Raw genomic sequence first — 17,553 nt, 5'->3', positions numbered from 1 at the left:
AAAACTCAGAACAATTCCTGCAATTCCCATAGCTAAAATCCAAAGGGAACTAGTCCTTCACAGGTCTTGGTTTTGTCATATAACCTGTAAGCTCCTTCCTTCACATTACGCAAAGTTTCAGACTTTTTTTTAGTCAGACCAGAACCAAGATACCAATATTCTAGACCCGCTCACGTAAACATGCATTTTTTAACACTACTAGCGTAAGAAACATTAATTCTAATGCTATTATCTTTTTGAGAGGAGAGGCAGCAAATATAAAAGCAATTAAGCAGTAAAATTAATGGAATGCCAGGAATCCAATAACGCTCAGTTAAATAGCAAAATTTGGAGGTAACCGGTTAATGAAACTCCTCAGTCATTAGGATTTAGAGCCTTAACGAAAAATTAAATGTACACCCTACCAAATACTTTCTATTGAGTGCTATTTTCCCTATGAACAAAAACAAAATATCCGATTGGCTGCACTCAATGAAAAAACATTTTCACACAGTAAGATTGACAAAAGAGCACACAGTGCAGCATGAGAAGTGAATTAAATGCTGCACCAAGATTGAGAGAGAGAGAGAGAGAGAGAGATATAGAGAGAAAAGAGCAGAATTTGCTAAATGGCAAGACAATATCATATATTCTGTATGGTTTTCTATGGTTGTTACTCTCCTTCAGCATCTGTTGTGGCTGAAGACATGTAACTCATAGCAGGAGAAGTCTCATCAGCTGAAACATGAGTTACATTTGTTGCTTGAAACCTTTGCCTGCAAGCATGACAAGTAATTTCTGAGATGGTTTCACTAATCTTTTTTGTAGCTTGCTCTTTCAACACTTGAGCCTTTTCAAGCTCAGCCTGTGCCTGTTGCCTAATTCTCTTAGCATTGGAAAATTCCATCTCTGCCAATTCCAATTGCCTCTTTGCTTGTTGCCTTGCCTGTTCGGCAAAAGCCTTCTCAGCCATTGCTACCCTCAGCTGTTCGGTTGCGCCTTGTTTCATCCTTGATGCATCCATCACTAATGTTTCTCCACCATGACAGCTTCTAGTACTAACGTCTAAATTTGAACATTTTTGTTCATTTTTTTCACAATGTCTCGATGAACCTATCGACAAATTCAAGTCGGTGGCATGATTGTCTTCATCTTTGTAGGACGATGGCAGAAGCTGAAGTTCTAAACTATGTTGCTGAACTTTCCCTGTCAAATTGTTAGCCTCTGAACATACAAACTGAGGCTGATGACCTGAAGGTGCTGGCATTATCAGTCTTGGCTTCGGGGCAACGCTGAAATTGTTATCGCTTGATGGGCTGTTGCTTGATGCAGCATGGCTTGAGCAAGCCGGCTGCATTGCCTGTACGTCTGGCTGGACAGGGCGGACGGTACAGGTGTCTTGATGCTCTATGAAACTCTCGACTCTGAAAGAGTAAAGTGCCATTTCTTAGTTGAAAATTACTGTATATATAGTATTTTTGCATTTCTTTTCTTCCTTTTACAGCCTAAGGCTATTAATGATTAGGTTTTTAAATACAGAGATTCAAAGATAAAACTAACAAAGTTGTGTACAAATGCGAATGCTTTATCCTTAAGCCAATGTTTACATTTCAACTAACAAAAGTTGTCATTGGATATAGTGCATCACTGAGTTTGAGTATTCTTTTTTTTCTTTTTGCTAAAAGCCTAACACAATGGTTTCAACGCTCAGTTGGATGCTTTGAAGCACAAAAATCTAGTCAAATGTTAACCAAAAGTCCTCGTGCTGCACAATTCAAATAGTAATGTATATATTTATAAAAAAAAAAAAAAAAGAAGCCCTCAAGAAAAAAATGAAGGAAAATGAGATTGCGGACTAGGAAAACTTATAACTAGTTGAATTAATTGTTTGCTAGAAAGAAATTGCATAATAAAAATGCAGAGTAGGAGAGAGATATTAATTCAGGATTACTAGATATTGTAGTCATAGATTTTAGTGAAGAATATCTTAAAAGAAGTTATATTAAGTTAATGGGACAGAAAAAAACAAACCTGGAAAACACACGCCCACAGTCACAAGAATGACCTCGAGTGCCACAAGTTTTAAGGTGAGCTTTATAGTCCGACTGAACAGCGTATCCTTTGGAGCATTTCTCACAAACCCACTGTTTATTATTGCTATGCTTTCTCCTAAAATGCTTCTTTATCCCCACAAGATCTCCGAGGGCATGGCAAGGATCATGGTGCAAGCAAGAAGGTTCTGGGCACACAAAAACCCTTTTCTTGACTTCAGGTGTTTCCCTTTTCAGCAGCTTCCAAGGCACCTTATGGCGCCTCCTGTGCATCTGCAAGTTTTGGTCCCTCTGAAAACCTTGGTTACAGATCTCACAAACGTATTTGTCTGATTCCAACAAGGTCTTAGGTGAGAGTGAAACAACCTCAGCATCTGGATCTATTTATACATAAAAAAGGATCAAAACCCACAAATTAAATTCTTGTGTAATGTCCAAATAATGCATGGAATGTTGAAAATGTGAAAAAATCGCAGGTTGGTACTTTGTACCATTTCTTTCTCTTTTTTTTTTTTGGAGTTTTTTTGGTTTGTTACCTGGGGTACCAGCTGGTCTTCTTTTTCGTTTGTTGGTGATTACAACTCCATTATTATCTGAAGAAGTGAAGGCATCAGAAGAACAAGATGGACCATTTGAGGCTGTATTGTTGTCTAGCATAGATGGAAGTGTAATGGATTGCTAGCTGGAAATATATGTACTGCAAATGGAGCAGAAATGAATCCCTACTTGTACTGATAACAAGAAGCGGTGGGAGTTGTTTTTATTCCAGCTTTACTACTACTCTACAAGGCAAAATGGGATGGGGGAGAGTTAGGCTGAGGTGGGGTTAGAAGGAGGAGGCTAGAAAAGCAATTGCTTTTGGGAAATCAGCTTTCTTTAAGCTTTAAGCTTTTACTAGCTTTTTAGCTTTTTCTATGAACTTTCTTGCTTTCTTTCATTGACCCCCACCTTGAGCAGGTAAGGTTAAGGCAAGGTCTTCTATATAAAGCTAGCTAGCAATCACTGTGTGTTGTGCGTGAGAGAGAAAATGTAGAGAGGTGGGGGGGTTTTTTAGGACTTAGGTTGAGCTAATCAAATAGCTTCAAACTTTGAGCCCACCACAGCATTTCAGAGACACACATACACAGAAACTAAAAAACATCCTCGACCCATAACAAAACAAACTGTCATTATTATTATTCTTCTTCAAGAAAATATATAATGGTAAATTGCATGTACAAATGCTGGCCATGACCTTGGTAACACGTGACTTTACATCCTCCTCACGTGACCTGCCACCTTCTTTTTCTTGTAAAAGTTCTTTAGTGGTTAAAAAATGAGTTTCATTTGACCAAAGTAACATCTATTTTAATAGCCAAATCTTCAAAAGTAAACATGATTTCACTGTTGCTTTGAAGCAGCTTTTTTATTGTGAAACAAGAATGAGGTGCACGATGAGTCACTTTCTAAGTGCCAATGTAATCATTTCAAGAAGTTTTTGATCTTGTTTTACACCAAGTATTCAATTTTAACGTTGCGGATTTTTCGTGTTTTTATCATGGGGGTTTTGCTTTTATCTGATCTCCTTTATTCGTCTTATTCTCTTTTGGAAGTTAATCAGAAACAGCCTCGACTAAGGTACTTATGATTATTCCAACTGGCCAAGGTTGGGCTGCTTCAAGTGGCCTTGGATAAAGGGGTCCTAATTTATGTTTTCAAAGACATGGTCCATATCCCTTAATATCCCTTAAACCATCATGTTCAAGATATTTGTTTGAGGGACCATTCTGAAATTCTATTAGTGGAAACATTGGATCCTGAAGCTAAATACAAACTACAGAGGCTTCTACGTGGAGTACATGGGATTGAAGGGCCTTTGGTTTCAACTTATTAAAATTACCTTAAATGACAATATGATTGAGGAAGAAATTGTTTAAAGATCTGAAATGGCATACAGAGTTTTTTGAAAAAACTTGTGAGGACAAGCTATATATGAATGAAAATCGAGATAACCTAAAACTAGAGATTAGATGCATTTTTGTATTGATTTGTCATAGTTAACTTTTTGAGCACGACCACTAGATCCTAACACGTTCGACAAGATATGTAGATGAGCAAACAGAAGACTCTTTCTTCTCCAGTCACATGATTTTCCACTTTTTGGATAATATGGTCTTAACCCTTGCAAAGAAGAACTGTCATAGTCCTAACCACCTTCTATGATTTTATGGTTTAGGTTATACAAAGTGTGCATGAAATGCAATCTTGATTTACTCAATCTTTTATATTGTGTCACACTGATCACAACATTGATGGCTAAACATCACTTTGAGAACTTAAAATCATGTACTTGAGCAACACATCAACAATCAACTTTTGAATAATGTTCTTATCATAGTTGAAGGGTAGATAATTAGATGCACACAGTACGTTGCTTCAAAAATCAACATTCACCAGCCAATTTGGCAAAGTGGCCAAGATAAAAATTTCATGTAATTTTAGATTCCTCCCTTGAGATTTTTGATAATATCGCTCAACACCCGTTAGCTTCTAAAAATATCACTTATTTCCATTGTCATTTAAAGTCAACATCACAAAGTATCATTTGACACTTTTTCCCTTAGTTCTTTAGGCTTATTTGTGAAATATTTTCTCAAGAAAAGAGTTTGTCATATTTGTATTTGTACTGCTTTTTTTTTTTTGGAAATTTTGAAAAAATATTGCCCTATCTTTAGCAAAAATGTCATAAAAACGTTAGCACCAATTTAGGAGTTCATACGATTGAAAGTGCAATCTTTTGAATTGAATCTACCTATCACAATGATTTTGGCTATTCATTTGAATTATTTTATTGTCTTCACATTACAAGAAGAAGTCTACATTTTTCATGGCAAAAGTAAGAGTTTTTTTTTATTTATTGTCATGAAGAAATTTTTTATTGTAACCTTGTAATTAGTGCCAAATTTTTATTCTCAAATATTTGAAGATGTTGGTGAATTATATAACTTTGTTCTTCAACTTAAATAGGACAAACTTGTGCTCTCCAATACTTTGTTCTTCAAAATTTTCCCATTAATGTGCCAATGTTTTTCATTTCTAACTCTTGTTATATGTATTTCGAATGCCATAACTATTTCTAAAATTCTAATAGGCTTGATAATTGTTTATGCTAAATTTTTTTGCCCTGTACAGTTTTTTCTTTGTTTTTTAAAGCTTTTAATCATCCAAGGATGATGTTTGGCGAAGAATTAGAAAAATAAAATATTAAAAGAGAAATATTAGAACAAAATTATGTTCTCTCCATTAAATGGATATTTTAACCTTACTTTTTCTCTCTGGGACTGAATATGTTATAAAAAATATTGAATTAGGGAAATAGGTGAGATTTTTAGATGTTGAAGGATACTAAATGACAGGGACAAAAACTTTAATTAGGGGAGGTTTCTGATATTATCCCTAAAAATTTCTTTAAAATATGTAGCCTTGATAGTGGTTTAGAATGTAAAAGGCTTTATGTCATTCTAAAAGTGGTAGATGACATCAATCTTGGCCCTTGTAGCAAACAATTGATGTTGGTTCAGCTAAAGATTATTGTACGAGAGCTGAGCATTACGAACAAGAGTTTTAAAGCTAGTTTCAATGATAGGGAGCCTAATCTTTATATACTAGAATGGCATGGAATTACAAGGCAATTCCAATTTCTTTTCCCTGTTTATGCCTTGTATAACAAATTTAAGTAGATCTTAAAACTCAATTAAATTGATAGAAACATTAACTAAATCATAATGGGGTCTATAATTAGTTCGACTGTCAAATCTTTCTCTGTCCACTTTGGTCTTATAAAGTTGTAAGGTTCAAATTTTCCTTTGAATAAAAAAATAGTACAACAGAAAATAGAGCAAGAAAGTCCATGTTTGAACCCTAAGCTTGAAAGGAAAACTAGTGGATTAATATCTCCCACAGTGTTAATATCAACATTTTTTTACGCTAATTAGTTTAGATGGATGACAATTAACCTATATTTAACTCTAAATTTTTTGTATATTTGACATGCATCCACATCAATTAGCTAGTATAAAAAGATAATTACAATATTCTTTGTAGGATAGTTTAATCCAAAACTAATTAACACCATTGTTTCTTTGTATACAATCCTTGTATGCATTTGCACATACATGTTTCATTATGTGTTTTGGAAACTAAAATCTCAAACACGGATGCCACTTCATTATCAAGCTATATATTTGTTGCAGCTTTCTTGAAGGAATGATTACGAGTGCTTCATTCATATGTTCAAAAAACACTGTAAAAACCTAAAAAGAAAAACTGCAAAAACTTGACAGATAAGGAATCATGGCTGCTAATTTACAACAGGCCTGATTGACAAATATGATCACTGAATTGGATACATTGTCAAGTAGTCCAGCCCAATGGTAATAATGACAGTTGAGAAAACACATAGTCAAGCCCAAAGCCTGCACTTGAAAGCCCACTTAAACAATTGAACTCTTGGAAGGGATAAATTAATTCAATAAATATATTAAAGAAACTATGTGAAAATTCCATCCAAATTTGGAATTTATTTACGGTGAAACGATTAGTATATAGATAAATAACATTGATTTTTTTCCACATTTAACTCTTGTACCTTTCAGGTTTTAGAATATTTATCTTTTTTTGTTACATTTAAAAATTTTCATATAAAATAGGGGTTAACAGATAAAATAGGGAACTAAAATATATCCATTGAATTAATAAAATCTATTGGAATACAAGAATTATGCTTCATTTTAATAGTTTAAGTTTGCTCATTGTATAGCTCGAGCATGTAACTAATCATAGAAGTCTATAGGTCTCTTTTAGTAAAATGGAATACCCAATAATTTGTTTGCATATGTGACAACATTTTGAATTGGCTCACATAAATTATTCAAGTGAAGAGAATTCTGAAATGCATGTATATTTCCATTCCTAAATGACATCTGCACACAAAATAGGTCAAGAGTTTTAACTCATAGCCCTTCTAGGCCATTTCACCATTATGTATAGGTATAGGTTTTATTTATCAAAATTTATCTGAGGTACTTTATGAAAAATAAAATACATAATGCAAGATATCCCAAAAATAAAGTGTGAGAAAGTAGAATGTGGAAACAATTTATTATTGTTGAGTGTAGAAACTCAAATGCATATAAGGTCATGATGATCCATCGATCCCAAAATTTTATGAGTGTAATGAAACTTATTTCAGATTTTAACACTCATTAATCTAAAAGGAAGAAAATCTACAATTGTTTTTTTCCTAGTCCAAGTTTCTGTATAGTGCCTTCCGCAAATATTCAAAAGGAAAATATGACAATAAGTGGAGAAAACACTCTATAATGCTATAACTAGCATATACGTGTGTGTGTGAATAAGTATGCAAATGCATTTAGCTACATGTATGTATGGACATTGACATATACATTTAAATACATAATTTTAATTTTTGGAAAATTTTGTTTTGATTTGTGATTTAAATTTTGAAGCACGATAATTTGGTGTTGTATTTAACAATATGAAATGCATTTAGGTAAACATTTGAGTATTTTACGCTCCAGTTTGACATTTGAAAATAACTATATTAAACGAGAGGAGAGTTGAGCTGGATGGTAAAATAAGAGAAATTGTAAGTAAAAAATTTTGAATTCAAATATATACATACATACATACCAAAGACTAAAATGATAATTGGTATTTCACTTGCACTTCGTACCAACCAAAGGATTGATGACATATATTCCCATTCATTGTAGAAGGGCCCCTACTCCACTCTGGAATTGCTTTTCTGTTGAAACCAAATTTGCGTACCAACATGTGCTTAAGTCGTACAATCTTTTTGTTCTCTAATAACCATACTCGCAAAATAAAATGGAAACCTTGAATATCAACATTTTTATGATCTTTTGAAGGAAAAAAGACGGAATACATTAGAGAATAAAGTAGAACTAAAAATTTTAATCCCCATTTTTTCCTTATCTCAGGTAAAATGGAGGGTATAAGTTGTCAATATAATTTTTACAATGTGGTATTTTCTTTTCCAATAAAGAACTAAAATGTATTATTTGCACTTTCATCCAAAGCACAAAGAAAAGAAGAACAACAAGATCAAAACAAAGGGAAGAAGATGGCTTTCATTTGACTTGGCTATACAGCAAAAGTGCTTTGGATCAATGTTTTTAAAGTCAGACCAGAGAGTAAATCGAAAACCTTTCTATTCACAGTTTGATCGATTCAAACGATTTGATCGATTCAAACGATTCAACCTCAATTCAAAGGTTTGATAATTTATTTACTTATTTTAGCATTAAAAATTTTGAATAAAACTAAAATATTTATTTTAGAAAATAAAAATTTAATAAAAATCGATTAAACCTCCCAGTTTTTACCAGTTTTTACAGGTTCAATCGATTCTTGATCGAATTTGATCGGTTCAATTAATTCTTTGGATTATTCATTGAATTGGATTGGAAACATGGCTAGTTGCGGTTCAATCAATTGAACCGGCTAGTTCGATCCGATTTTCAAAACACTGCTTTGCATTGCCTTTGATATACGTGGCTTGATGGAATACTTATATTGTAAAATTTTCCTGAATCAACGAATAAAACACGTATATGCTCCAAAGGTCTCTAAACTTTTTTCAAAATATTCCTTTTGGTCTTTAAAAAGACGAAATGCTAAATTGAACCTTGAACTTCGCTATACTAATTTTTAGTGGTTTTTTTTAAAAATGTAAATGGAAGGTTTCGAATCTCGGAACCTTTCGCTTACATCCCCTTCCATCGAATCATCCAACCATCCCTCCCCTTTTGCTATACTTATTGATTAGTCCCTCAACATTAATAAAAAAAAATTTATTAAAGTTTTAATTTCAAATATTACCTTATAGAGTTGCCCAAAGCCAAGACCACGGATCTAGAAATTCAATATATTTATTTTTTCTTTCTTAAGTAAGATAAAATTCTTTTGCAAAGTATTACTACAAAAATCATGACTCTAGGATGGGGGCCTTGGAATTGGCCCCTTTTGCCATCCACCATTCTATTATAGGAGTAATAGTAGTACCATAAACGCTCAATAATGAAAGTTACAAATATCTGGGTCATTCAAATTTTCAGTAAAATGCATCAAATTTTCAAATTCTATCTCCCTAATATCCAGGGATGTGGTGGGGTTAGTATGAATAAGTAGTTTAGTAGAGGAAAAAGCAATCAAGTGTTGGAAAGAGTACGTAACAATGAAGTTTTTTTCTTTTTTCTTTTTTTTTTTGTTTTAAGCGTGTTCCTTTTTTCTACAAGATAAAAACTAGAAGATTGTTATTAATCAAAATTTGATTGAGATACTTTATCACAAAAAGAATGAATCGATGCCGGATAACCACATAAGTGGAGAAAAAATACAACGTGAAAATCATTTGTAGTTTTGCATATTGTTGAATAATATCAAGAAAAACTCAAATACATAAATGATATCATGAGCCATACTAAAATTCTATGATATTAATCAAAGTTTTTTTCATGTAATTCTCATCATTAACCTAAAGGAAAAATCTGCAATTCATCATTCTTTTTCTTTTTCCCCCTGATTATTCACCCTTTGGGAAAGCCCATGACGAAAAAATTGAAGAAATTGTTGAACCCAAGCATCCAAGAAGAATAAACGTAGCTGCAATGAAGTTCATGTCAAAGTAGTGCATGGAGCTGGATTCTTTATTGAGTGTGTACTCCTTCAGGTCCCTCGTGGCACCAAATGCTGCACCAACTCCTGCTCCTAGTAGCAATGTCACGAACTATATACGAATCCAAAGTTTTAAGTATCAAAATCCATCCAAAAAACAAAGTATATATACCAAAACTAAAAGTTTGGTATCAAGCCTGCATTTCCGTTTCTGGCAAATTGTATTTTGTGTGGGTGTCTGAGAGATATTGTCATGGCTTACTACTTTAAGAAATTTAATTTCTAAAAATTATTCTTTGGCAAAGACGAAACAGAAGGTGTACCACACTTGAAATTGAGTCACAAACTTAATGCTATAATTTCTTCTACGACATTAATTTAGTGAGAAAAAAATGCAGTTTTAGTACCCAAAATTTGACACATAAGCAGTTGTAATCCCCAAATTTTGGACAAAAACAAATATAGTACCCAATTTTTCAACTATTGAGCACATTCAGTACCCTTGATGGATTTTTTCCAAATTACTACCAAAAAAAATTACGTGATAATCATATGTCCAACAATTATTGTATAAAAAAATGCCAAAAAAATGTAAAATATTCTTTTGACACTAATTGTCACATAAATTATCCTTTTGACATTAAGTACTAAATTTAAAGACTAATAATTTTATCAAGTAAAATATCATTCTGACACTAAGTATTAAGTTTAAGAACTAATAATTTTATTAAAATGATATTTTACATTTTTCGGCAATTTTTTATTAATAGTGCTAGACATGTGACTATTACATGACTATTTCAAATAGCAATTTAGGAAAAAACCATCAAGAGTACTAGATGTGCTCCAAAGTTGAAAGTCTGGGTACCAAATTTGTTTTTGTTCAAAGTTTGGGGATTAAAATAGCTTATCTATCAAAGTTTGGATATCAAAACTATATTTTTATCTAATTTAGTCATGACATAGTTCTGGAATTCACTATGCATAATGAATTTCCATATTCATTATATATATATTTTTTAATTTTTTATGTCAAGTGATGAAAGGCTTGATATGGTACCCAATAATTATGTCAACCTAATGGAGTATCTTTTTTATTTATTCAAATTTTTGTCGAAGATTTCCATGTTATGGAATTTTCTTCAAGTCTTCTAAAATAAAAAAAGGAAAAAAAAAATCTTAGATTCAATCCACTTCACGTGCTACTAAGATATAGAAAAATGCCTAAAAAAAAATACAGAAAAAGACCTAGTTGACTAAGTAATTGCTGTTGCATAACAAGAAACAAGAAAGACCTAATCTCCTGCTATTCAAGCATACTGAAATTATCCTCATAGTCATGCCAAGAGGGCATATATTGTAGGCTATGCTAGTTTTTGACATTTTTTTAAAACAGAACAGAAAGTAGTAACACCTGTATTCAACCTAAATAGCTGAACAATGGTCCAAAAAATTATAAATCCAACAGTTATCATACAAACAACACATAAAAATTGAACCGTCAAAACAGCAAATCATCATTGTGCCCAAAAAATTAAATAAAAAAGCTTCTGAATGGCATTTATCCATAATCCATGATTGTTTTAAATAAGGAAAACCACGTAACTGGGAAATATTCTCAGTTTTTCATGCAAAATGGTGTTCTCAGCATACCGGATTCAATTTGGCAAACTTGTTTGGAAGTTCAGAATTTCATCTTAAAAGATTATATTTATTTTATCCAAGTGAAATTTGCATTAGGGTTTTGAGTAGATTTTTAAGAATTCCACTTTTAAATAATAACGTTAATGATTATTTCTTGGACCTCCTGTTTACCTTGTCGCAGTAGAATTCTATCCGGAGTAAGGTATCACTGTTGAAAACTCGTCTTTTCACTATTACATAGAACGCAGCAAATGGAACTTGCAGGGCAGTGTAGACGATTCCTACAGTCGACACATAAAACATGTACCTGCAAAAGATAAATGAATGAGTTGAAATATATGAGGAAATTTCATAGATAACAAAAACAATGTCCAGATTTTGAGAAACAAAATTTCCTAAGGACGAATTTAGCTTTCAATCTGTGCAAAAAATTCTGCTACTGTTTGTCCTTAATTATGTTTCTGATTTATATGAGAATATTATTGCTACTATAGAAGTTTTTGGCAGTACCACATAATGCAAATTATTGAAGGCAGAAAATTCTTGCCAAGAAAGTGGAAGTTGAGATTAGGCAGGACTCATCTATTGATATTATAGGTAAGCGCAATAAAAATATTCTAGCATAGATCTTTTTCCTTATCATGAAAATTATTTTGTTCATAAAAAATACTCTTAAATTCCGCCGAAGTTTTTAAAAATGTTAGAGCTCGTGTAATAAGGATTCGTGTTTGGAAAGAGCTAGAGCCAGGCTAACTTATACTTTCCTCAAAATCAAATCCATAGCAGTGTATTGATGCTAATGGATCAATCATGCACGAGTACGTATGAGACTAAGCTCATCTCTTTTTGATTAGGGAAAATAAAATGAAAGAAAAAAAGAAAGGAAACATGATGAATTTTTCTGATGATAGTGTAGAAGAACTATATAAAATGTCTACGTGTTTTCCTAATTAATTTTTGAAAGAAGAGCCTGCATAAAACCTAAAAGCAATGTCTATAATAGGCATACTAATGCCAGCATCAATTAGAACCTTTGAAGCATTATAATAATTATTGATAAAAAAATGCATATTTCTTGTTGACTCCGCCCCAAAAAAGAATATGAAATTGCACGCACTCATAGACGAAACCAGAAAATTGATTTTGAGGGGACGAACTTGAATATATCTAGACTTATATGTACAGTATAAAATATTTTAAAACTTTTATCGGGAGCAAAACTTTAAATTTATAAAGAATGTTCCGCAAATTTCTAATTTTGCAAGGGAAGAAAACTGAATTTTCTAAGAATTTAGGGCTTCTCAGTCCCCCCTTAGTCCGTCCCTACATACAATCTTACATTCTTGTGAGAGCGAATTACTTACTTGTAGGTATGAAAATAGTTGCCGTAAGTCAGCCTGAACTTGTCACCCTTTATAGTTGTGACCGTAGCACGGTTAGTTTGCAAGACCACCAGTGTAACTGCGAGAGAGGCAAAGGTGACCAATCTCGCGGCTAAGTTGATTAGTGGCACCCTTGAAGGACGAGGCTCTTCATAGTCATACTTAGGCAGAGACATCTCCATTAAGACCTAAGGTTTCTTGTGTGGAAATTTGAGGGAGATTATTGCTCAAGTTTCAATCTTTTATAGGACAATCCCATTTGTCAATCACTTGGCCCAAAAAAAAAAAAAGTGCGGAATAATATTTTAAAATTTTGATTTGTTTACTAACTTGATTTTGTAGCTTTATAGATGTCTTTGACGTTAACTCCAACAACTTGGCTCCATGATTAGCAACACAACTTCGTTAAAACTAGTGCATTGATAATGGAACTATTCTGTGAAAAGGAATCATTTGAGTTGCCGACTGCGTCTAACTTCATCCTTTAAAAAAAAAAAAATTCTGCGTGTAGTTCAAATTATGGGTTTGGTAGGCGTCTTCCATCGATGTATTGATCTTATTCTCCTTCGTCTAATTTTTTTTTTATTTTTTTGAAGTTTTTTGGAGCAAAGAAAACTTAAATTTAAGCCAAAATAAGTTAGTTCAATTGGTAAGAACGAGTTATTTTTTCACAAAACGTCATGTGTTCGAATCCCATTAACGATATAAGAGTTGTATTGGTGGGCGATTTGTGAAAAACTCTATAAACAACTTATGGCCTTGGAAATATTCCTTGATCCGTGGCAATGATTGGATCTAAATTCACCCAAACTGTTTTTACCGAAAAACAAAAAGAAAAAATGAATTTAAAATATTGACGATCAATAAGAGAATTTAAGTTAGTTTTCCTTTTCAATACAATTAGATTTGGATTTGGATGATGATTACGATTTTATAGGTTTTAACTTAAATAAGAAATAAGAAATAAAAATACACTCTTTCTTTATACGGAGCAAGAAAGGGAATGTTTAGCTCCCAACTTACCAATGGTTGCTATTTGCAAGACACAGATTAATAATATTAAAAGGCAAAAAAAGAACAAAGACGCGTCATCATATGATGGTGAAATTACCAAAGGATTACGGAGAAGATATGATTGACAAATAATTAATAAAGAAAACTTCATATCATACGTAGTCGGCAATTCCTAGAAGACAAAGAATTAGCATTGATAATCATAGCCTTAGCATTGTTTCTTTCAACCGTTCCCTCCTTTTTTTTTTCACATTCTTTACATAATGCATCATTAGGATTCTTAGACAATTTAGAATCGACATGTCTCCTTTCAGTGCCTGCTTTCCCTTGTTTGATCCAATGCCGGATTTCGATTCGGTTTAACTTGCAAGAAAACAAAATTATATGCAGCCTCATTCATGAACTGGATCAAAAAGGTACAAAACAGACATAATATGGCCTCTTGTGCAAGAATTGAAATAGCACATACTCTCACGGATGGCAATCACCCATTGCACATACATATGGGGCTTTTTGTAGTGTTGGATCACACGGAGTTGGTTAAGGAAGATGAATTTAAGGATTGCATTTTTTTAAAATTTTTTTTTAAATATAAATGGGAGGGTTCGAATTCGAAATCTCTTACTTATACTTGTTCCCTCCGAACCATCTAATCCACATGGGATCCTCAGTGCCACTTTTTCGGTGCTAACTCAATGACATTTCTATATTTATTTTTAGTGTCATGTTTATTTAACTTATCATATGTTGTTTATTTAAGTTTCTTCTATTCTCACGTAATAAATGTGATTGACACTTTTGATATCGGATAATGGCACAGAGGATCCAACTATCTCATCTCCCAAATTTAAGGATTGCATGCTTAAGTATAATGATGCAACTGAGTGCCATGTAAGCAAATATGCACGTGGTGAAAAGGTGGAGGTGCCCAGCTTATCAAAGGGGTTGGAAGAATGTACATTCAAGATGATGCCTGGATATGTTACAAAGATAATGGTGAGATTTTATTTCATACACTCGAATGGATCCTGACCCCAGCTTGATGCAACTCCACAGCCTGGCTATGTCTTCCATTGCCATGTCAGAATTTCATCCTTTTTCTCATTTATTGCAAACGCCTCTTTAATTTAATGATTCCAAGGTCTAATTTTCTGTCAGCTGTGACATAATTCCTTTTTCTTTTATTTAAGATTCTTCAATCCTTACTTCTATATCTGACGGGGTGAAGATAAATTTGAGATTAGCAAGGTCATTTTGATTACGAGGAAAAGTTTGATCCTCTCATGGGTTGTCTTTAGTCTTCAGTCTAGATACAGAGAGGGAGGGGAAAAAAAAAAGAGTTCCAACTTGGCATTAGTAGACGCTTTAATTTGTTGATGAAAGTGCTTCCATTCCAGAAAGCTCATAGCCGTTTAAAGATCATACAGTAAGAAAGTATTGGCTTGTGCTTGTCACTGAGTTACGCTTCCAGCTAATGAATGGAAGGAAGAAAAAGATGGATGTACATTTTTTCTCTAATTAATTTCATCACTCCACCATCTTCTTTTAATTATTTCAGTTAACTTTTTTTGTGTTCCGCCAATTACTAGTTGATTAAAGAAGTTAGTATACATCAAATCTTATTTTCATAATGTTCACAGATAAGTTTCTAGAATCTACGTTATTTTTTGGTCATGTACACTTAGGTGTAGTCTCTTGATTCAGCTACCTTATCACTAAAAGAATGAATAAATGCAAGATAAGCCACAAAAAAGAGGGAAAATGTACAACGTGAAATAATTTGTAAATTTGCATGTTGTTGAATAATATGAAGAGAAACTCAAATACATAATATCATGATCAACACTAAAATTTGAAGATATTGATGAAAGTTTTTTCATGTAACACTCATTAACCGAATGCAAACCCTAGGGAGTCTGTCTAGTGGCTAAAAGAAGGTTTATAGAGTTTTTTTCGCTATCAGATTCAAAATTCGAATCCTGTGCCTAGTAGTGGGGGATGGAAAGGTATATTTAAAAAAAAAAAATCGAAAGGAAAAATCTACAATACTTCTTTTCTCTTTTTGTTTTTCGCCTTGATTATTCACCTTTTGGGAAAGCCCGTGATGAAAAAATTGAAGAAATTGTAGAACCCAAGCATCCAATGAAAACAAATGTAGCTGCAATAAACATCATGTTAAAGTACTGGATTAAGCTGGATTCTTTCTCGAGTGCGTGCTCCTTTAGCTCCTTCGTCGCACTGAATGATGCACCGGCTGCAAGTCCCAGTAGCAATGTCACGAGCTGTGAACAAATCCAAAGTATCAGAAGTATCAGAAACTACACTTAAAAAAATGTACATCTACAGAACATCTTGGTGTCCGCACTTCCATTTCTGTATTTGGCAAATTGTATTTTGTGCTGGTGTGTGTAGAAATTTAATTTCTGATAACTATCCTTTGCAAAAGAAGAACAGAAGATTTACATGGAAATGATCCATAATCAATCCTTGAATTTCAGTCACAAACTTAATACCATATTGTCTTGTACGATATTAATATAGTATCATAGTTCTGGAATTGATTAGGCATTATTCATTAATTTTTTTTGAATGTTGAGTGATGAAGGGGTTGAGCTTACATATCTCGAGGTTCAGTTATGACCTTAACAAGCCTATTTGCATGCCAACTAACCACAGTACCCTAATGCAGTCTTTGTTATTTATATCAACTTTTGTCTAAATTTTTCAATTTTATGGAATTTCCATTGTCTTCTGAAATAAAAAAAAAAGGACAATCTCGCCTTTTCATCCCTGAACTTGTATCACATTTTCACTTTGCACCCCAAACTTCAATTTTGAATACTTTGCACCCTAATTTCTCAATTTTGACATTTTGCATCCTAAACTCCTAAAATTTGTCCTATTCAAATCCAATCAATGACAACTTTTGCAAAATTAACGGCATAGAGAACCCAAAAAATCAATGATAATTTGTCAAAAGTAATTAAAAGGTGCCAATGTAATCATAGAAAAATAGATTATCATTAATTTGTACCATCTGTATCTCATTAATTTTTCTAATAATATTAGTAATTGAAACCATATAAATAAATGATAATGTGCTAAAAATGGTAAGAAAAAAAAGGGATTGTCGTCGGAATAAAATGGTACATTATCATTAATTTTTACTGCAATTTATCTCATTAATTTTGCGAATGTAATTGTTGATAAGACTTAAATGGGAAAAACTTGAGACTTTAGGATGTTAAGTGTCCAATTAAGAGTATAGGGTGTAAGGTGTTCAGAATTGAAATTTAGGGTACAAAGGAAAAAACTGATACAAGTTCAAGGGTGCAAAGTACAGTCGATCCGTACAAAAAAAAAAGAAAAAAAGAATCTTTCATCCAATCCACTTCGCAAGCTAGTCAAATACAGAAAAAGACCTAGTTGACTAAGAAATTGACGTTGCCTGATAAGAAACAAGAAAAACACACATATTCTGCTGCTATTCAAGCATAGTTAAACAACCCTCATAGTATTGTAGGCTGTGTTAGTTTCTGACATCTTATCAATAAAAAAGAAATTAATAACACATAGGTTCAAACCTAAATGGCTGCCAAGTAGCTGTTACTCTAATAACTAAAGTTGGGATCCCAATAGTTAAAAATTCTGATTCTAATCCTCCTACATGCTTTCCATTTTTTAAATTCCACCCCTCCTGCGTTAGAGTTAAAAACCTATATGGCTGATCAGTGGTACCCAAAAAAAAAATTGTTGAGATGTCTTGAATTAGATCTTCGACCTTC

General features: G+C 32.9%; 2 protein-coding genes across 2 annotated transcripts; both read right to left on the bottom strand.

The window, feature by feature from the left end:
* Positions 1–394: 394 nt before the first annotated feature.
* On the bottom strand, positions 395–3,001 carry LOC140017095 (zinc finger protein SHOOT GRAVITROPISM 5-like). The gene is made up of 3 exons (XM_072071471.1): positions 2,567–3,001; positions 2,011–2,410; positions 395–1,403 (listed from the first exon to the last, which is right to left on the bottom strand). Exons 1-3 carry the CDS (start codon positions 2,685–2,687, stop codon positions 653–655), a joined length of 1,272 nt encoding a protein of 423 aa, XP_071927572.1. The 5' UTR covers positions 2,688–3,001; the 3' UTR covers positions 395–652.
* Positions 3,002–9,455: 6,454 nt separating this feature from the next.
* On the bottom strand, positions 9,456–12,947 carry LOC140016656 (CASP-like protein PIMP1). Its single transcript, XM_072070232.1, has 3 exons — positions 12,737–12,947; positions 11,544–11,679; positions 9,456–9,840 (listed from the first exon to the last, which is right to left on the bottom strand). Exons 1-3 carry the CDS (start codon positions 12,934–12,936, stop codon positions 9,637–9,639), a joined length of 540 nt encoding a protein of 179 aa, XP_071926333.1. The 5' UTR covers positions 12,937–12,947; the 3' UTR covers positions 9,456–9,636.
* Positions 12,948–17,553: the final 4,606 nt, after the last annotated feature.

The sequence above is a fragment of the Coffea arabica genome, chromosome 11c, assembly GCF_036785885.1.
Source record: "Coffea arabica cultivar ET-39 chromosome 11c, Coffea Arabica ET-39 HiFi, whole genome shotgun sequence".
In the NCBI taxonomy this organism is placed as follows: domain Eukaryota; kingdom Viridiplantae; phylum Streptophyta; class Magnoliopsida; order Gentianales; family Rubiaceae; genus Coffea; species Coffea arabica.
Note: the sequence above shows the minus strand (reverse complement) of the source record. Positions and strands in the feature narration are given on the sequence as shown.